Here is a 22,570-nt window from a genome sequence, read left to right on the forward strand (position 1 = left end):
AATTTGAATCTGTAGGCATGACTAAGAAATGATGCACTAACAGCTGTGGTATACTGCTCCAGGCTTATGTTCTACAAGAGAAGGGGCGTCTCATGGAACTGGTAGACCCAAGCTTAGGGTCAGACTTCTCAGAGGAAGAGGCATTAAGAATGCTTAAAATTGCTCTTCTTTGCACCATCCCATCTCCCACGCTTAGGCCTACAATGTCTTCAATTGTGGATATGCTCGAAGGACGGACAGAAGTTCCCCAAGCTCCAACTATGGGAAGCACGATGAGCAGAGCTTTCATCAGTGCTCAAAGTTCCTATCACGTCTCCCAACACAGCATAACTCACAGTGAGTCATCCTGAGTCATCCTCTGGACCACACAGTAGTGGATATGGACCTTGGGTACACTCATCAGATTCAATTCCTATTAGAGAGGAAGAGACCATGAGTTAGTCTCAGATCATGAAGTATGATTGAACTTAACATATACACAAGATATGGCTTTTTCTTTTCTTTTCTTTTCTTTTATTTTTGGTAGGGAAAAGTTGGAGTCTTCTTTGGTGTCATTCTGACTTAAGACCCCTCATCTGAACAGTGTGACAATTACTGACTCAGCTATCAAATTTTGCTCATGCTAGAAGATAGTTTTTTACATCGCACCAGTTAGTTGAGCTAAAATTGCTTGAAAATTATATAACTTTAAAGATTTTTTTGATAACCAAATGTAGCTAAATCAGATTTTTTTTGGGGGGTAAGGCTATTGAATAATGACATAATTCCTTTACTGTTTGTAAATTTTTTACCACCTTGGAACTTGCGGCTGTCAACCAATACAGTATTCATCTAGCAGAATCACCAGCATGGGCATGGTAACCAATTAGTAATTGCTAGAAATATAAGAAATAAAGGGCCACAGCCAAAATCATGATGGTTACAGTGCTTCCTTTGAAAAGTGAGGTATGTTAATACTAGCATTCAGACTCACTTCCTGTTGTATGCTGAAAATTTATCCTCTAGTTCATATAAATCTGCGAAGATGATCAGCCAAGTAAAAGATCACTGAAGAACATATGAATTCCAAAAAATGTATACAATTCAAATAAGCATAACTGAAATATACAGTATGCTTACTTTGTCCTGTGAAAGGTGCAAAGTTCATGAAAGTGTTTTAATCACATCTTCATCCAACTTTTGTCTTCATGCCTGATGGCGGTTCTTGGAATCTATGAATCTTCATGATTTCATGTGTTTGGCTTGTCTGTAGAATTTTGCAGATAAAACGGGGAAATCTGATTCTCAACTTTGTAAACATGCAAAAGCCTGAAACCTAAATAAGGACAGAATTTTTTTGAGAATTCATTTCCCTTCAATGCTAAGAATCCAAACAAGCTCGCAATGATGTGTACGGAGAGTGTTTTGGCATTTGTACCCTTGCACTATATTGGTTATCAAATATTCTCACCGATCAGACATTTGAATATCTCAGAGCATATCCAGTGATCGGGCTCAAGTACATTGCAAAGTACTTGGCTGACAAAAAACACAAAATCTTTGTACATGTATAAAATCAACCCCCCACCCCGACAAAATCGTCAGAAGGGATAAAAGTAAAAAAAAAAAAACCAGGGAAGACGGTTCCCCATTTAGGGGAACCGCCTGTGGGGGTGAAGAGAGGGTGAAGTTTATCCTCATCCCCTTCACCCAGCCCCCCTCCACCACGCATCAAGTGAGCAAAGAGGGAGAGAGAAAGGCGTGGAAGGAAAGAAAAAAAAAATCAGAGATTTATCAAATTTTTGGGGTCGGCGATAGCAGGTAAGGGGTCTCTTCTTCTTTTCCTCCTCTCTTTTTCTGATAAAAAAGGGTCAGTGGCCATGGCAGCCAGCGAGTTGTAATGAAGAAAAAAAATCTTTGTCAAACCGGTTCAGGTCGAACCAAAACAGAACCAAACCGGTTCATATGGAAACCGGTCAAGATCGAACCGGTTTGGATCATCTCAGACAGATCGAACCGGTTTGGGTATGAACCAGATCGAGTCAGGTCTGACTGGGTCTCACTTTTCAGTTCGGATCCAGTCAGTCTGGACCAATCCAAATAGAACTAGATCCAATGATATATGGGTTTGGATTCTGTCTGACTGTGTTGGATGTAGAATAGAACTGGATCTGATTCAGATCAGTACTGGGTCTGGATCCAATGCGATAGTCATTGATCCAGATTAGAGCTGGATTCAGATCCAACTCATTGCTGGATGGACTAGTTCTGGATCCAGATAAAAAATGGGTCTAGATCCAGTCAGACAGTTCTGGATCTAGATCATAAACGGATCAAGATCGAGGGTGTGATTTATTTTTGAATTTTGAGAATAATTATCAAAATGACCAAAGTACCCTTGTGTGTACCCAAGATTTGTTTTGGTAAAAAGGGCATAACTTTGCACTTCAAACTCGGAATTAAGTGAGGTTTGGTACATTGGACTCTTATCGTAAAGGGGAATCTCTGTGTCATTTGGTTTTGGTCAAATCATGGGCACAAAAATCAAGGTTTCATGAGTCAATTTAGAGGGGTATTTTGGTAATTTTGTTAAAATATAAGAAGTTATGTATATTAATACGAATATGCTTATGTAATGACCAGATCCTACCGTTAAAGCATCTTGAGACTCGATTGCGACTACAACACAGTATTCGTATTCGAGGTAAGAGATATTATAAGTAATTTTAGTTGTAAATAATTTTTTTTTCATTGCATGTTATTGTAATATTATGAATTAGCATGATTAGGAATATAGCTTTTGAGTGTAAACATGATGTGCATAAAATGATCATGCATGAAATTATGAGATGATTACATACACATGTTAGTCATGCATATTAGAAAGAGATTATTTTGTGATAGCATATATGTGTGATAAATTGCAAATAACATGCATCATGATGAGATTGTAATTAGACTTGAGTCCTTTTATTCTATTCATGTCATGTGAATGGTTATATTGAGATTAGCATGCATAACTTCTTAAATTCTGGAAGTAACGACTTGTAGTAAGGGCTACCCGGTTCGCGATCAAAGTGCAGCTGCCATTGAGAGTAGGCCGCCGGTGATTTAACGATGTAGACACTCTACATCGTTGCATGCTTAGTATGAGATAAGTGTGAACCCTAATGTCGTCCTGAGATTAAAGAGTGAGATCCATCGTGATCATTTTACGATATCACTCGTGAGAGAACGAGTGAAATACGAGCTTGAAAATGTGGTTCAATGCGATAAACTTAATTTATGACTTAAGTTTATACTCACACTCTAGACGACCATGGATGGTTGAAAAACATCATAGTTAGGATGTAGAATGAACCATACCGAAATTGAGATTGAGCCTAACCTCTCGGCTAGCTACCAACGGGGTCTCATTTTTGTTTCATTGTAGCGCCTGGTAGTCCGGAGATCACTGGGAGTGCATGGTTCATAGTCTAACCAATATGTAGAATTGGAGTGTTCTACGTGGGTTCCTACACCCATATACAACTATGACCGATATAGCCGACCTAGGGTTAGTTTTGTGTGACAAAGTGTTTAAGAGAGTTAATGGGAGGATAATTAAAATATACAAACTCGTATGGTGTGTTAAAAACTAAACTCAGACTAGGGGCTTAAAGTCCACTACAGTTGTAAGTTAAAGTATTTATTTGTTTATAATTATTTTTTATTGGGTTGTAGACTCACCTCCCTGTATAATTACAACTGTAAGTTCCAGTCTAGCACAAGTAGAACGTGATCAGCTACTTCTTCTTCGGCAGAGCACTTAGTAGTTTTTATTTTTCTTGTCATTGAACATTTATTTACTTGTTATTTTCCCATGTTATGAATGATAAACATTGTGAAAGAAAATGCATTATTGGCAAAAGAATGAAAACAAAATTAGTCATGTTTTCGCTGTGTGAACTTTGTATGCTTTCTCTCTGGGAAGTAATATCAACCGAACTTGAACTCTCGAGGTCCCAGATCGAAGTGTTACAAAATTGTATCAAAGCAGGTTCACACAAAAATGTACATCATTTATAGCAAGTTCAATGACATAGAATATGATATAAGTCTTTGCTCGATAAGAACACATTAGTGATTAAGTGGCTTTGTGATTAAGAATGACTAACGAGCATAATAATCACAGAGATCTTAGGGTGCAAGACCCTTTTGAGCTATAGATCGTATAAAGAGAAGAGTTTGTCGCTGCAATTATGATAGTTACTGGAGTCATGGCGAGCATGGCTCAAATAGTTAGAGAGTTGATACCACGACCCCTGTCAATTTATATCATAGCCGAAGAAAGAGATATGTACCGACAATACTATCATGACACTACAGTCACAGTCCTACGGACGAGAGACTCACCAATTTCACTGTCAGAGAGCTCAGTCAGTACATAGGTAAATGATGAGAGATTGAATGACGACTCGAGGAGAAGTCGCAAGGAGAGCATCCCCTAGCACAAACTTTGCATCTTGAGGAGAGTCTCTTATAACCAGTGCATGGGGACGACATATGTTTCGAGCCAGCTATGCGACTGCCATGAGTGAAGTCAATCGAGAAGTTTCGTATCTGGTCGGGGAGTTTCTTTATGAAAAAACCAAGAGAGTGACATTGTAGAAGCGAATAAAAGCAGCTCAGGACTAGAGCAAGGACGAGTAACATCAAGAAGTTTGTGGAAAGGAGGCGAGGATGAAGATCCCACTAGTGATCTCGCTTCACCTACCTGAACTCACGCTTCGCCCCCATACAATATGGGTACTCTTCATGTGCCTAAGGATCCTACTGTTGATCCTGCTTCACTTACCTACACTCTTGCTTCGCCCCAATACGACTTAAATGCTTTTCCTAGGACTCACCCGCAATAGACATGAATGGGTTTAAGAAGAGAACCAAACTTTAGATGGATTGAAGAGTGATATGACGATGCATTTATGAATACTTACCTTTATTTAGTCTAGTTCAATTATTCCTTGTTTTGCTTTGTTTTCTTCTTTCTTGATTAGTAATATTTTATTTATGTGTACTCGGATGATTAATAAAATAAAATAAAATATTTTTGAACAAATGAGTGTCGTAGTTATTGGCATGTGATGGAATTTTGTGCAGATATAAATGATTCAAATAATAATAAGCTTATTACGTGATAATTTCAATGCAACATATATGATAACTTGTAGGGGAACATCCTATCTATCTAAGGATACTGTAGCCGCCAGATGACAGATGGGGCAGCTCGACGCAACGACTGGGGATGGGAAGCACCTTAGCGCACCATCCCGAAGGATGCCTTCATCATCCCTCACCTCAAAATGTGTACCAGTTCGGAGTGCGCCTTCATCTTTTTGTACCCCTATGAGGCATGCTCCTCGCGGTTGGGGAGAAGAGAGTATGGAGATCTCACAAGGATCATCAATGAGAAGCTCAGCAAGAGAAAGCACAAGGATACCTACTGAGTATACCACGAACCACATTCTATACAAGCTCTTGCAGAAGACCCAAGCTCAACAAGGTCAGCCCTAAACGATTATTTCTGACATCACCTCTTGGGGTGAAAGGTTCAAGAACATGCAACCTTCACTTTTTGATGACACTCATGTTGGCGTCACAACAGAGAATTGGCTTATGCAAGTGGAAAAGACCTTATATGTCATTCACTGTCCAAAAGATCAGAAGGTATGGATAACAGTGTCAAATTTGACTAGCGATGCAGAACACTGGTGGAAGACTATTCGCGACACCTTGGAGCAGGACACCTATTTGCCTTGGTCTACCTTTATGAGGAATTTCTACAGGCAATTATTTCTGAAGTGTCAAAGGGTGGAGAAGGAAGAATATTTCAAGAAGCTAAAGCAGGGTGATATGATTGTAGCTCAGTACACAACCCGATTTGACTATCTTTCTCATTTTGCCAAGTCCTCGGTGGCGGATGGGAAAGAGAAGTGTAGACGATTTAAGAGGGGCTTGAGATCCAAAATTTTTAGGTTGGTAGGGCCACAACAGATAAAGAAATACAGTCGGCTTGTGAACTACGCTTCAATGTACGAATTTTGAGAGTTGAGAACGAAAGATAAGCCTCAAGAGAAAGAAAAGCTCATGACTGAAGATAAGGCTAAGCACAACGGTGGTGATGTGGCAGAGTCCTCTCGAATAAAGTTTCAATATAAAGAGAGATTCGAGCGAGAGAATAAGAGGCACTATGGAGGTCAAACAAGTGGCCAAACCCAGGGTAGGCAAGTCAAGAATGCGGGAGGCCAACAAGCTAAGAGGCAGAAGATTTAGAAGCCGACCCAATCAGACAACGCATGCAGGACTTGTGGTCTTCAGAGACACGAGGGTAAGTATGACCTAAGGTGTAAGGTCCACGATAATTTTAAGGTAATAGTATACAAAGTGTTTCAGTGAATGGAAATTTCTTGTGTGATTTGTGAATTTTTTATTTTTGTACCTGTTTGGTTACGCGAGGTCTGAAATCCTGTAAGTAGAATGTAAATGGCAAATGAGGAAAATTCGTGATGAATTAACCTCTGAAATTTTAAAGGTAAGTTTATAATATTCAAATTTGGGTTGTCCCCGAGTTTAAGACCCAAACGATGAAGAAAACCTGTCAGTGCATGTGATTTATGGGGAACCGCCTAACAATAGAACGAGGGCCTATACAAGAGCAATTTCGGTAGAAGATGGAAATTTTTTCTTAGATGAGCCTTCGAAAGATAATTATATTGGGGAAAAAATACTATATATATATATATATATATATATATATATATATATATATATATATATATATATATGGCATAATACATTTTGATCCTAATTAACAAAAATTAATGAATTGATGAAAAACATTTTTCTGAGATAGTTAGTCAAGGGGTCGACCAAGCCCTTGGTCGACCACTTTGGGTCATGTGGGGACGATTTTAGCCACAAGACCAACTGGTCAAGTTGACCAGCAGGGGCAATGGCATCTTAGTAAAATAAGTAGGATGATTTTTAAAAGGGAGGGCCACGATTGGTCTTGCCCATAAAAGTCGATATTTTTTTTTTTGGGTCTTGGTTCATGATGGTGCCAGGGACACCATCATGAAGATGAGGAGCCTCTCTAAGAAATCAGCATGGGGCTATGCCCCATGGGATTTCTAAGAAATCCCTTTTTGCTTTTCCAAAGAAGGCAATTATGAGCCTCTTTCAAATTTCGAGTGCTGAATGGAGGAGTTGGGCGGCCATGCAAGGATATTGCATCATTGTCACCGCCTAGAGGGGTGTGAAATCCATTCCAGCCGTTGGATCCTTTGGTGCAATCCAGACCATTCATTTGGCATGCAGAGATATAAAAACTTTTGGGAAGGAAAGGAGCCCAAGAAGGGCAATTTTTTTAGAGACTCTCTCTCTCTCCTCATTCTCTCCTCCCCTTGGCCGAGTAGTGTAGGTGAGCCATTTTTGGCGTTGAGCTCTTGCAACTAAACCTCCCCTTCTCTTTAAAAAACAAGGTGATATTCGACACTTTATTCCTTTGCTCTAGAGAAAAACGTGTGTAGAATTGAAGCATGAAATCTAATGCTTATTGCATCCGTGTATGCATGGCATTTGAATGGATTAGAATGCACTTTCGGAAGCTTGAGCACTCCTCCATTTCAGTCCATGAAAAGGGAGGTTGCTCTAAGCCCCGATTTTTCATTATGTTATATTTTCCCCTATCGTCCCTACTTAGTTGCGTGTTAACTCTATCAAATGCATGTATGATTCTTGATTTTTGCTGTGTTCGGTCCATGTACATACTGGTTGGTATGGCCTTCCTTTTTATTTAGTCATTGATGTTACTTTTGAGCGGTTTTCAGCTTTCATTGGGTTTACGCTCCAGCCCTTCTTGCATCCTGCCCTTGAAACTAACTTAAGTTCTCTTGTTTTTTTTTGTAGGGTACATTCGTTTGGCTTGTTCCCTACTAGGACAGACCCAGCTAGGTGCACCCAGTCACCTTTGCCCTCCTCTCTTCTGGCGTGAGTCACCAGGTGTTAGGCACACTCTGGTGGCCCAGCCGGGCTAAGCGCCCAGTTCTGGTCACTATCACACAACAGTGCCTAGTCTGAACCGAGGGTTCAGACTAGGTTGTCTGGTTGGACCGGGAGGCTTGGCCCAGAGGACCAGCCCCATGATGCAGCCCTGTTCTTTTAGCCTTAACACACAACAGACCGATGGGTGCTAGGCGCACCCGGGTAATAACCTCAATTTTTATAATTATTTATTTGAAAATAACAAGTGTTTCTAATTTTGGGCCTCGGATCCGTTATCGGATCCATAAAAGAATCCATAAATAACCCACAAGGGGGCGTCAAATTATACTTATAATAGTAATTTTTAATTAAATAAATAATTAATAGTATTTATAATAAGAAAAATAAATAAAGTTTAGTATGGAGGGTCGGACCCACAATTGGATCCACGAATCCAACTGAGGATTCGACACTCATGGGCGAACCGGGTCCATTATTAAAATGGACCCAGCATCGCGGGTCACGGGCTCGGACCCGGACCCGAATTCTTTTTAAAAGGGGCAACCCGATAAGGGTTGCCCGATAAACCCTAGTAGGAAAAAGGAAAGGGGGGAAGGGGGGTTACGCAGGGCGTAACCGACCTCCCCCTCCCATCTCGGCAAGGAAGGAGGGGGCCTGGGGCCGATAAAAGGGGAGTGAAGAGAGAGTTATGCCCTCTTCACTCAGGCTCTCTCTCTTCCCCATCTCTCCCCGTTCCTCTCGCTCGCTCGGTGCGCACATGCCGGAGGAAAGGAGGTCGTCGGCGAGCTGCGGTCAGCCACACCCACCAAAGCCCCTAGCGAACACCTTTCTTCACGGCAGCATTGAGGAGCGTCAGCCTCCAGCCTTCGATCGCCGGGAAACCCATCGGAAAGACAGGTACGATGCTTCTTAGATTTCGGATGAGGGATCGAACATAGGTTCGATTCCAGGTGGGGGTTTGAGTGTAGGATTTGGGGTTTACATCAACCCTAAACCTAAAACCCCAAATCTATGATTTGGGGGTTTTCTGATTTTCATCATCCAGGGGATGTGAAAAAAAAGAGGTTTCCTGTGTGTGTGCAATTGATCCCCTTTGATGAAAATCTTAGAGATTTTTAACGGGTGTTTCGGTAGATGATGTTTTTGGATGTTGGTATTGTTTTTGGAGCTATATAGTCTTTGGATCTGTTTGTTTTACTTGTTTTTACTTCATTTTGGATTTTCTTGTGGTGTTTAATATGTTTGTATTACGCAAAGAGGTGAATTGCATAGGAAAAATAAATAGCCGGGGCAGAGATTGCTAATTTGGGCGATTTCTTTTCAAGTTGGTGTTTGTGAAATAGCAAAAAGAACTTTCTGAAGGCAGTTAATTTTGGTTTCTGTTTACCTTTTCACGTTGTCTAGATTTGTTTTATTGATTGTGTCTTTAATTTGTTCTGAGGTGGCTAGAACTAGTGATCAATCAAGATTTTTAATTTTTATATATGTGATAGAATTTGATTTAATCATCAAACTCATAGAGATTTACCTCGAGATCACCTGATTCTGATGATCCAAGTTCCTTGACTTGATCAGAATCTGGCATATAAATAAGGCATCTGAGTATATTACTCTTTTGTGGACTCACCTATCGGCATGGGGGCACATCGATGGATGAAGGGTCTAGGACTCAGTCTTCAAGTCATTATGAGGACCTGCCTCTTTCAACTAGGTTGCATTCACGCAATAGGAGATATTGCTTACAGACTTCGGAAGACAATGAATGTGATGTGGTTTAGGTGAAGCTAATGTTGTGTATGGATAGTGGAGTTAACTGGAGAAATTAATTGGTAACTACTAGGTAGGAATAGGTTTAGTCAGCATTCCTAGAAATAGAAAACATAGGAATCCACATGATTAGCAGGCCCAATGAGTAGAATTCTTGCCATTGTCATTTCAGTAGTGATGAATATCCCTTTTAAAAGTTTTTGTTTGTCGCCTTTGTATTTGAAAGTAGGGAAGTTGACTTTGTTACTTTTCCCTTTTCCACCTCACCAGCGCAAAGATTTTGGGTCTTGTCACCTGTCACATCCAAAATTTTGAAAGTTTTGTTGCTGGTCATCAGTCTGTCCAGTTTTGGAAGCCTTTTGCAAGACCTGAGCTTTTTCATCTTGGGATTGTACCAAAAAGGATTCAAGCAAAGTTGCTAGAGTTTACATCTGTGCAATTGGTTTTGTTGAAGAAAGAAGCTTCCATCCATTATATGGAAGTGATGCTTTGGAATATACATGTTAGGGCACATGGTTCCTTATAAGTTTAATGTCTACTTGTAATTACCAACATGTTCTGGAAAGGTTGTGTACAAGTCTTACTTGGATCTAGTTGCAGATTTTCAGAAAGTTGTCTTATCATGAGCAAAGATTTAGCTCAGTGATATGATGATGATATGTTAAGGGATATGGTTTATTATGCAATGTCTCTTTATATATGGATGGGTGGGTCCAGCCTATCAAGATGACTGATGGACTTAAATTTGCTTTTCCCATTAGTGCATATGAATTTACAATGGTTCTTGAATGGGGTTAAGCTCAAAGTTTGTAAGATGTAGCGTGGGATCATTGCAACATAACCTGAAAAAATTTCAGTTGTGTATAATAGTGCTCATGTTACACTGTTTAGGGAGGATGGATACATAAAGCTGAAAAATTATATATGTAATGTATCTTGTTTGGATGTCCCGAGCTGAACATTATATTTTGGCTGGAATCCATGTGTTAATTAAAAGCTTGTGTATTGGATTGTATGAAAACCCTTGTCGTGGAGATTTATGCTTTCACTTGACTGTTATGACTATGGTACGCATGAGTGTGAGCATGATTCAATTATTAGTAAGTCTTCTTGAACATGTACACTTGATTTATATGTGAAATGGTACATGTACACTCACACCCTTAAAGAAACCATGGATTGGTTAAGATCCATATGTGAATGTAGGTAACACACACATATTGTAATTGCATATGAATGAATTATGACATGCATATGTTTGGGTTTATATTTGCATGATTATATATGCTTTTGGCATTTTGGACAAGTGTTGTAAATGAAACACTACTTGGTTTTATTATGTGATGCACCGATGGCCTATGGGACCATCACCGGCCTGGAGAGCCGTGGGTTTGGTTTTCTTTTATATATGTGCTTAAAAGCATCACTTAAACCACATAAGATGGTTTGGCACTTTACTACACTGTTCTATGTGTTTACACGGGCTGGAGTCCCGAATGGGTCCCCGCAAGGGAGGATGCGGGTTTTCACTTTACTTTTGCATATGTGTTGCAAACCTAAAGAAATTAACTTAAATAAAAATATAATTAATAAGAACAGTCTAATATACTTTCTGGGATATCTCATCTGGAGTATGAGAATCTTAGATATCCGGTCTTGGGGAGACTGTGAGGATACAAAAACTTTGTGTGCGTTGTTGCCCCTGAACCCGATAGTGAGGTTCTTCTCCTGGCCACGGTTTTAGGGAGAGTCCGCCACTTTACTCGGGAGTGGTGTGTTAGTCACAGCTGTGAGTTTATGGTACCAAGGAAGTGGCACTTGTGGGCGTGGGTGTCCCTTGTATCCCCGACATTAGATGTGGAGGTCTAATGTTCTGATGGATGATGTTGTTTCCTGATATCAGTCGAGGGCTAAGTTGGAACCCAGTAATAAAATACAAATTGTGTGTTAAGCTACCCTGGGAACCTACTTGACCTCGGGGTTTGTACCCGTTTGGTGTATCCACGGGCAACTGTAATTAAAAAGAGGAACTTAAGGATGTGTGCATTTAATAGGCATGCACATGGAAAGATGAAACTTAAATGAAAGATAACAGAAGAAATCATGCATTGCACATAATCATGCATTTTTCTGTTATGCATTAGATCATACATGTTTGAATCATTCTTGATATCATGACATCATTTGGTGGTAGCATATGCTTTACTTTGTGAAATCATGCTGAAAGGTTTGATTATTTTAGTTATAGATACATGACACTGCTTTACTGTTCTTGGCTGATGAGTATATGCAATTATTGGTAGTTATGGATAATTTGAATGTTGAAGATTTTATATCTGCACTCACTCAATCACTGCATGAAATCTTATCCATGTTCCTTCTCTCACATGTTTTCTTTAGAAGTAGTTGTGCTCAGAATTTTGGTTCTGACACCCTACTTTGTTGGTTTTTCACAGGAATTGGTGAACAGTGAAGTTGGACATGCATCTGAGGATGGATGAGTTATACTTGAGCTTGTCAGCTTCAGTAGAGGACATAATAACTCTTTCTTTTGTCTTTTAGTTCTTTTAATTTATGCAATTGTTACTTTACCTTCAGTTGAAGAAAACCCTGTCTTTGAAATTTTCTTACTCATTAATAAAAGAGTTTTAGTTGGTTGATATGGATGATAATTGCAACTTCGTTTGTGGTGGATGGGCTATCCAATGGAAAGTGGAACTGTGAGGACCCCAGATCTCTGGAAATATTTTCACATCAAAAAAAAAAATCTGCATTTTTAAAGGGTATGGATTGGGGTCGTTACACCCCTGCCCTCTTTTTGTCTTGCATGTCTGGTCTGAACCAAGGGCTCAATTCAGAGCCTCCTTGGACATGCATGGTCTGGGCCAGGGGACCAGACCCGTTTTTTTTTTCTGGCCTTGGCGCCATGGTAGCTGCCGTGTGCTAGGCGCACTCGAGTTAGCCTTGATATTTTTCTGTTGGCATGGTCAGAACCTACGGTTCAGACCCATGTGGTGGTTAGACGGAATGGTCTGGTCCAGAGTACCAGACCCATGACCTTTCCCCTTTCGGGGTCCCCTTTCCTTCCTGCCTTGGCTCTGTGGTGCATCCCGGGTGCTAGCCGCCTTTGTGGTTCGGATCCGGGCCTCCATTGCCCTAACCTAGACGTCTGGCCTGAACCATGGGTTCAGACCAGAACCCTTGATAGACCTCTTGGTCTGGTCCAGTGGACCAGACCCGCACCCGAGCCCTATTGGGTTAACCCCGGAGCAGCAGTGGGCTGTCGGGTGCTAATCCCACCCGGGTGCCCTGCTGGTCGGGTGCCCTTTCATCGTTGTTAGGACTGCTACCACCCATAGCCACCTGATCCGAATCGGGGCATTCGGGGCAGGGCTGGACCAATACCATGGCCTGGTCCGAAGGACTAGACTCAAACTCCTTTTTCCCCATAATTGCTATTGTGCATTGTTTGGATCTCGTGTGGATTAGGGCACCATGAATGTAATAGATGGAGATTGAGTAACTGGATATATATATATATATATATGTGTGTGTGTGTGTGTGTGTGTGTGTGTGTGTGTGTGTGTATTTGTTAGACAATGTGTGTCTGCTGCCTAATGGAACCTAGTCGGACACATAGCACTCTTGTGCCTTGTCCAAATGTTTTCACTGTAACCCCTAGACTCAAATTAGAGTTTTGCCATATAGGTGTTTTGTACTTTGTGTTGGTCCAGTCGGATAGCCGAATTTGAATATGAACCCATAGCAAACTTTGTACCCTCCTTAGTCTTCATTTCAATAGTTTGGTATGAGTAATCGGGTAAGCACTATTGCCAACCACACGTACATAAAGTCCTCCATCTGATGTAAGACTTAGAATTTCTCGTCATATCATTATCGGGTTTCGCAGGAGCGGTGCCCAAAACCGTGGTAATGATAATGTAATTCCAATACGTTTGGAGTTATTTTAGATTTCAATTTCGACATGTAAGTGCATCGAATTAAGTAATCTAGTAATGTATAAGCATACAAGTGTCCTTCGCGATGTAATTGCATCGTTTCTCCTGCAAGTGCAGTGACACACCGTGGAAACGATAATGTGATTCCCATACGTATGGGAATCTCTTAGATTTCAATCTCAACACTTGAATGTACCGAAATCATGAACCTTTTCAAGAAAGTGGCATCGCTATGCGAGAATTTGACAAATTATGACATTGAAGTTCTAACTACTTGAAGAGTGGAATCAGAAGCTTGCAATACTTATTTCAGCTTAATGTACTTGCAAATGTGTTTACCTTACACTCTTGATTGTGCATATCTCTGGAAATTATGGAGTTGTACACTCACATGCACATTATCATGTAATTGTGTTATGTCACTCAATTATGCATATGTATCATGCATCTGTTTCTTATATTATGCGATTAACTTAAGATCATGTGGTTCTTAGTTCGCACTTGCACGTAGCACATCTTGACACTCGTACTACTTAGTACGTACCTCAAAAGGGTACATTGTGAGTCTCGTGCTTGAGGTATTGATGAGTGCATCAAGTGCACATTATACATGTAATAAAAAGAATGACACAAAAAAACTTGAACACCATAGGGTATGAGTAGCACTGTTGTGATTTGGACTCTGTTGGAGTCTTTGGGTGATGGCCCCTTGTTCGTGAGTGAACTCATGCATGTCTATACCCTAGATATGAAAATAATAAGATGGTGTTATGATCTCTTTCACGAGCGAAGTGCTCTTGTTAGCCGCGTGAGGCTGAGCACGTGAATGGGCAGGCTAAGTCCTCGTTTGCGTACCCCGCGGAGACCATGAGGCATGAACACCTCGAAAGAAGGTATGACATGATAAATGAATGAGCCTAAGCAAGATAAATCTGTTGTGCCCCATTCACAAATGGTTCACCTTGGAGAGGGTGGATGGTACAACCCTGAGTGACTAGTCGTTACTATGACACGTGTTTTGACAGGAGTTGTAGCATCCTTTGACCTCCAGTTACTCAGAGTTAGGGAGGTCGAGGTGATCTTTTACGCTACCTCACTACTATAGTAGTATGGATTGCAATCCTTACCTATGCAAGAGTTTCTCTCAATTGCGTGTTGATCGCATGAGGTTTACTCGGTCTGTAGCATTCCCGGTTACCACCTTTACAATTTGAATAACAGACATCGGGTGCATGGCTCACAAAATGCGAGGTTCCTTCGCATACCCGAAAGAGTAATCAGAAGAACTTAAAGACTAACCAATCACAGCTAACGTACTGTAGTAGTTTACCTTACTTGCTTACTTGCTTCAATACCTCTTACGTTTCTTTACTGTTTCTTAGCTACTTGTGTTGTAATTGCTTAGTTTTCTGCTCACTGCTTTACCTTGTTAGCACTTGTTACATGTGCACTTACTTGACACAGACACATGAATCTATTGTTCACATGTTATATGTTCATGCTACCCGTTTTTCCTTGAGAATGAGATATAATGTTATTGATTCTTCATCACCTCGCAAGAGTGTTGACCCCGTTTCATGGGGATGCAGGTGATGAATAGGTACAACGACACACGATGGAGGCTTGGGGACCCACACTTATCTGTTGATCCTGCTCCTGTACGGTTTTGGGTTTTTGAGGGGATGATCTCCCTGTTTTGAGAGATTGACAGATTTGTTATACTTTTGTCTCATTTTGTATCTTTGAACTAATGGGTTGTATAATCCTTAAAACTTAGATTTTGTACTCTTATGGATTTCGAAACATGATGGTTATGCTTTACTTACTTGTGACCCACTCAGACTTGCGGCCTTGCTACTTAGTTACTCCCTTTTTCTTTGCTTTTCATTGTTTATCGTAAAACCATTTCAAAAAAAAAAATCTCAAAAATTTTCAAGGATTTTTCCAAGGTCGGGGTTTGGGGCGCCACATAAGGAATGTAAGGTGCTTTAACTGCCAGTAGATGGGTCACTATGCCAATGATTGCCCACAACCTAATCGAAGAAACAGTGCAGCTCTGAAGCAAAAGCCCATAGTATCAGGTCACACTTACGCAACTGCTCTTTAAGAAGCTATTGCTAGCCCTGAAGTGGGTCAAGGTAGACTCTCTATTTTTTGTATTCTAGCATATGTGCTATTTGACTCTAAAGCTACACATAGTTTCACCACCTCAACTTTTGAGAAATGGTTGCCAGTTGCACCTTTACGATTGAGTGTTTCTTCTTACTTGATAGAAACACTTATAGGCGAGTCTACTGTAGTGGACACTGTCTATAACAACTGTATAGTAAAAGTAGAGAACCGTGAGTTGCCTATGAATTTATTACAACTCGATTTCAAAGATATAGACATTGTCATTGGTATGAACTGGTTGTCCGACCACTATGCTACCATTGATTGCAAAAAGAAGTGTGTCTGTTTCCAAACCCCATAGACTCCAACTTTCACATATCAGGGGGTTAGAAAACTACCAAAGCCAACAATCATATCTTGTCTAAAGCCCAATAAATACATTAAAAAAGAATGCATTGGATTTCTGTCCTATATAAAGACCGAAGGGAGAGAGAACCTCACCATATCAGATGTAGACATATTTCAAGAATATACTGATGTTTTTTTGGAGGAACTATCAGATCTCTCTCTTTATCGAGAAATTGAATTCCAAATCGACCTTGTTCTGGGAATAACGCTCATTTAAAAGTCTCCTTATCGGATGTGACCTGCAGAACATAAGGAACTCAAGGAGCAACTGTAAAAATTATTGGAAAAGGGTTTTATCCGACCGTCAGTATCTCCTTGGGGTTCTCTAATTCTGTCTGTCAAGAAGAAGGACAAATCACTGCGAATGTGTATAGATTATCGGCAACTGAATGCAGTGATTATCAAGAATAAATATCCTTTGCCGCGAATTGATGATTTGTTCGATCAACTTCAATGCACTGCATGTTTCTCGAAATTGGATCTGAGATTGGGTTATCATCAACTGAAGATTAAGGAAGAAGATGTGGCTAAGACGACATTAAGATCAAGATACAACCATTATGAATTTTCGGTCATGCATTTAGGTCTGACTAATGCAGCAACAACCTTCATGGATATGATGAACATGGTTTTTAGGCCATATTTGGATATGTTCGTGGTGATATTTGTTGATGACATTCATATTTATTCAACCACGAGGGAGCAACATGAAGAACGCCTGAGGATAGTTCTGCAAACACTGAGAGAACATTAACTCTACGTCAAATTCTCTAAGTGTGCATTTTGGTTGAAGCATATGTCCTTTCTTGGTCATATTGTATCTAAAGATGAAATTATAGTAGACCCTACGAAGATTGAAGCAGTCACCAATTGGACTAGACCAAAGAATCCTATAGAGATTCATAGTTTCTTGGGATTAGCTAGGTACTACCGATTATTTGTGAAAGAATTTTCTATGTTGGCGGCTCTAATGACAAAGCTCACTAAGAAAGACATATAGTTCAAATGGAATGTCAAGTGTGAGCGGAGTTTTCAGGAAATAAAGAAGCATTTGACCATTGCTCCAGTGTTGGTCATACTTTTTAGATCCGAAGGTTTCACTATTTACAGTGATGCTTCTCATATGGGATTGGGTTGCGTTCTGATGCAGCATAGTAAGGTGATAGCTTATGTATCTCGCCAACTCAAAATACATGAAGTCAACTATCAAACGCATGATTTGAAGCTAGTAGCGGTTGTATTCACCCATAAGATATGAAGACACTACATATACATCGAACATTTTAAAGTTTTTACTCACCATCAAAGCCTTAAATATTTGTTTTCACAAAGAGACTTGAACTTGAGATAAAGAAGATGGCTGAAATTTTTAAAAGATTATGGTTTTGAGCTGAAATATCATCCTGGAAAGGCGAATGTCCTCATTGACGCTCTTAGCAGAAAATTAGGAGTATTGGCCAGACTCACAAATTGAGATTTATTTTCTTCGATCGCATATCAAAAAGCAAAATCTCGATGCTTACTAGGTCAGTTATTGTTTGTGTAAACCACGTCAAGGTCAAAATTGTGGGAGCAAATTAAGAAAAAGCAATCCTTAGATCCAGAGTTGGCCCAAGTGAGAGAGAATTTCGAAAAGTGAGGAGTCAGACTTCAAAGTTAATAATAAAGGACTTCTCATATTTTGTCATAGAGTGTGCATTCCTAAGGATGACCAGCTCAGAAATCAGTTGTTGGGTGAGGCACACCACTCTAGATATGCTATCCACCCTGGCAATACCGAAATATATCGAGATCTAAAAGATACATTTTGGTGGAGCAGAATGAAGAGAGGCATTGCTAAGTTTGTATGCAAGTGTCTGATGTGCCAGCAAGTGAAGATTGAACACTAACGACCTGGTAGACTACTACAATCACTCCCCATACCTGAATGAAAATGGGCAGATGTCACTATAGACTTCATCTCAAGACTTTTAAAGACCAAGAATGTGATGGATTCAGTATGTGTGATTGTAGACAGGCTAACTAAGTCAGCTCACTTCTTGACCAGTAAGACAACTTACTCTTGTGACCAGTTGGTCTAACTTTTTATCAGAGAGATAGTCAGATTTCATAGAGTACCCGATTCGATTGTTTCAGATAGAGACTCCAAGTTTATGTGACGATTCTGGCAGAGTTTTTAAGAGGAAATGAAGATGCAGTTAAATATGAGCACGACATTTCACCACAGTCAGACAAATAGTCAGACCAAACCATTCAGACCCTGGAAGGCATGTTACAGGCATGTACTTTAGAGTATAATGACTTGTAGAATGACATCCTACCTCTAATAGAATTTGCCTACAATAATAGTTTTCAAGCAAGTATGTGCATGGCTCCATTTGAGACACTGTACAGTCGACAGTATCGAATACCCTTATATTGGAATGAAGTCGGAGAAAGAAGATTGTTAAGGCCGGATTTGGTATAGCGTATGACAAACCAAGTGAGATTTACTTGAGAGCGTCTTCTGACAGCTTAAAGTCGACAGAAAAGTTATACGAACTAAAGACGTCACAAGTTGAAATTTGAGCAAGGTGATCATGTATTTTTAAAGATATCTCCCTTTAAGAGAATAATACGCTTTGGTTAGAAGGAAAAATTAAATCCAAGTTATATTGGACATTTTAAGATACTTGCGAAGGTTGGTCAAACAACATACAAGTTAGCTTTGCAACCTTCCTTGTCCAGAATTCACATGTTTTATGTTTCTATCTTGTGGAAATATGTGTTTGATCCCTCTCACATACTGGATGTAGTTGAGTCAGTTTTGAAAATACAAAATGATTTGAGCATGAATGATAACCCATAGAAATTTTGGATGCGAAAGTGTAGAAGCTGAAAAATAAAGAGATATCTCTAGTATTAGTCAGATGGGGTCATTACAACAAAAATAAGGCCATATGGGAGTATGAATTAGAATCCGTGCATAATTTTCACAATTATTTTCAGGTAAGATTCAGGATGATTTTTTTTTAAGGGGGGTAGAATTATAAAATCACCCCCCCCCCCAACAAAATTGCCGGAAAGGACAAAAAAAAATAGGGAAGACAATTCCCAATTGAGAGAACCGCCTCCAGGGGAGATGAGGATAAACCTCACCCCCCACAATCCATGGGAGGGGGTGAGGTTTATCCTCATCCCCCTCACGCAGCCCCCCTCTACCACGCATCAAGTGAGCTACAGAGGGAGAGAGAAAGGCATGGAAGGGAAGAAAAAAAATTCAGAGACTTATCGGATTTCGGGGTCGTCAACAACAGGTAAGGGGTCTCTTCTTCTTTTCCTCCTTTCTTTTTCCATTCAAAAAGAGGGTCGACAACCATGGATACCGGCGAGTTGCAGTAAAGAAAAAAAAAGTTTGGGTCGAACTATTTTAGTCCGAACTGGCCCAAAATCGAACCGATCTTAACCAAACCGAACTAGTTCAGACCAACTCAAATAGACCGAACCGGTTTGGGTGTAAACCAGACCGAGTCAGGTCTGATTGGGTCTCAGTTTTCAATTCGAATCCAGTCTGATCTAGATCAGACCGATTCTGGATCCAGTCAGTCTATACCGATCTAAATAAAATCGGATCCAAAGATATCTGGGTGTAGATTCTGTCTGAGTGTTTTGGATTCAGAATAGAACTGGATCTGGTTTAGATCAGTACTGAATCCATATCAGAACTGGTATGGATCCAGTGCGACAATTCTGGATCTATATCAAAGTTGGGTCCAGATCCAACTCATTGTTGGGTAAATTAGTTCTAGATCTAGATAAGAAATGGGTCTAGATCCAGTTAGAAAGTTTTGGATCCAGATTAGAAATGGATCTTGATTGAGGGTGTGATTTATTTTTGAATTTTGAGAATAATTATCGAAATGACCAAAGTATCCTTATGTGTACCCAAAATTCATTTTGGTAAAATAGGCATAACTTTGCACTTTGAACTCGGAATTGAGTGAGGTTTAGTATATTATACCTGTATTATAGAGGGGATTCTCTGTGTCCTTTGGTTTTGGTCAAACCATGGGTGCACAAATTGAGGTTTTATAAGTCAATTTAGAGGGGTATTTTGGTAATTTTGTTAAAACATAAGAGGTTATATGTATTAATACAAATATGCTTGTGTAATGACCATATCCTACTGTCAGAGCATCTTGAGAGTCAATTGCGACTAGAGCACAATATTTGTATTCGAGGTAAGAGATATTATACGTAATTTTAGTTGTGAATAAACCTTTTTACGTTGCATGTTATTGTAATATTGTGAATTAGCATGATTAGAAAGATAGCTTTTGAGTGTTAACGTGATGTACATAAAATGACCATGCATGAAATTATGAGATAATTACATACACATATTAGTCGTGATATGTCATGCACATTAGAAAGAGATTATTTTGTGATAACGTATCTGTGTGATAAATTGCAAATAACATGTATCATGATGAGATTATAATTAAATTTGAATCTTTTTATTCTATTTATTTCATGTGAATGGTTATATTGAGATTAGCATGCATAACCCCTTAAATTCCGAAAGTGACGACTTATAGTAAAGGCTACTTGGTTCGTGGTCAGAGTGCAGCTACCATGGAGAGTAAGCTACTGATAATTTAACGATGTAGACAGTCTACATTGTTGCGTGTTTAGTATGAGATAAGAGTGAACCCTAATGTCATCTTGTGATTAAAGAGTGAGATCCATTATGATTATTTTATGATATCACTTATGAAAGAACGAGTGAAATACGAGCTTAAGAATATGGTTCAATGCGATGAACTTAATTTATGACTTAGGGTTATAATCACATAGTGTTTGGGACTCTAGACGACCATGAATGAACCATCATGGTTAGAATGTAGCATGAACCATATTGAGATTGAGATTGAGCCTGACCTTCCAGCTAGCTATCGGTGGGGTCTCTTTTTTATTTTACTGTAGTGCCTGGTGGTCCGGAGATTACTGAAAGTGTATGATTCATAGTCTGACGAGCATGTAGAATTGGAGTGTTCTACGTGGGTTCTTACGCTCATATACGACTATGACTGGTATAGCCGATGTAGGGTTAGTTTTGTGTGACAGAGTGTTTAAGAGAGTTAATGGGGGGTTAATTAAAACATACAAACTTGTATTGTGTGTCAAAAACTAAACTCAGACTAAGGGCTTAAAGCCCACTACAATTGTAAGTTAAAGTGTTTATTTGTTTATAATTATTTCTTATTGGGTTGTAGACTCACCCCCTATATAATTACAACTGTAAGTGTCAGACAGACTAGCACAGGCAGAACGTGATCGACACTTCTTCTTCGACAGAACACTTGGTAGTTTTTATTTTTCTTATCATTGAACATTGTTGCACTTGTTAGTTTCTTATGTTATGAATGATGAACATTATGAAAGAAAGTGAGTTATTGGCAAAAGAATAAAAAAAAATAGCTATGTTTTCTCTATGTGAACTGTCTGCTTTTTCTCTGGGAAGTAATATCAACCGAACTCAAACTCTCGAAGTCCTAGATCGGGGTGTTACAACATGCATTGAATTTCTGTGTAGTGATTCACGGAATGGTTTTCTGCATTCTATAAAAAAAAATTATGAAAAATCACTTTAAGTGTGGCAACTTTCTATGTTTTGTATGGCCGAGTTACACTGGAACATGCCTCTGAGTAGCTCGGTTCTCATAACTGAAGGTTTGATCTGGCGTAGGCCCATGCAAAATCAGGGGTCTTGCAAACGAAGGATCTCATGAGATCCTTGATACCCTTCAAAAAAAGAATCTAAAACCATTGACCCAAAATGCACTAAAACTTCTTTAAAAAAGAGTTTGAACAAAGCAACTAGATCAGTTCATGTTTATAACTGAACAAACTATAATACACACGTCCATAACTATTTAATAGAAAGTATTGTACTCTTGAGAGTACTGCCTACACCTATCCGTGCCTATAGCTACTGTGCAAATCGTTTGTGAGGTTTTTTTTGGAGTTCATGTTTTTCTCAAATCTTAACATACAGATGTGTTTTACATGATTTCATATCAATCGACTCGTGGGTCATACAATTCTGACACTTGGGTAGGCTTTTCTAAGGTTTGAAAATCAACTGTTTAAGAGTTTCATAAATAGTCAATGTTTAAAAATTCATGATTTTTTAATAAAAAATACATGTTCCTTGTATTGTTTCCTAGCAAAATAGGCACTCAACTTTTGTTAGCACTGTAAAGAGCACAACTTGATGTTACATGACTTCTGGTGAACCCAATGGATCTGGGTCTTACATT

The 22,570-nt window shown here is 39.5% G+C and overlaps 1 protein-coding gene across 7 annotated transcripts in view; it reads left to right on the forward strand.

Moving 5' to 3' along the window:
• The window catches only part of LOC149814237 (putative LRR receptor-like serine/threonine-protein kinase At1g07650), a 36,104-nt gene extending 35,476 nt beyond the window's left edge, over positions 1–628 (forward strand). For 6 of the 7 annotated variants that reach the window (XM_089990116.1, XM_089990119.1, XM_089990117.1 and 3 more), the window contains one exon: positions 63–628. In XM_089990116.1, coding sequence (XP_089846242.1) covers positions 63–350 — 288 coding nt within the window. In that variant the 3' untranslated portion in view covers positions 351–628. The remainder of the gene's footprint in view (positions 1–62) is intronic. The other variant, XM_089990121.1, reaches the window with a different exon arrangement.
• The last annotated feature ends 21,942 nt before the right edge of the window (positions 629–22,570 follow it).

The sequence above is a fragment of the Nuphar pumila genome, chromosome 15, assembly GCF_984573655.1.
Source record: "Nuphar pumila chromosome 15, dmNupPumi1.hap1.1, whole genome shotgun sequence".
Classification (NCBI taxonomy): Eukaryota; Viridiplantae; Streptophyta; class Magnoliopsida; order Nymphaeales; family Nymphaeaceae; genus Nuphar; species Nuphar pumila.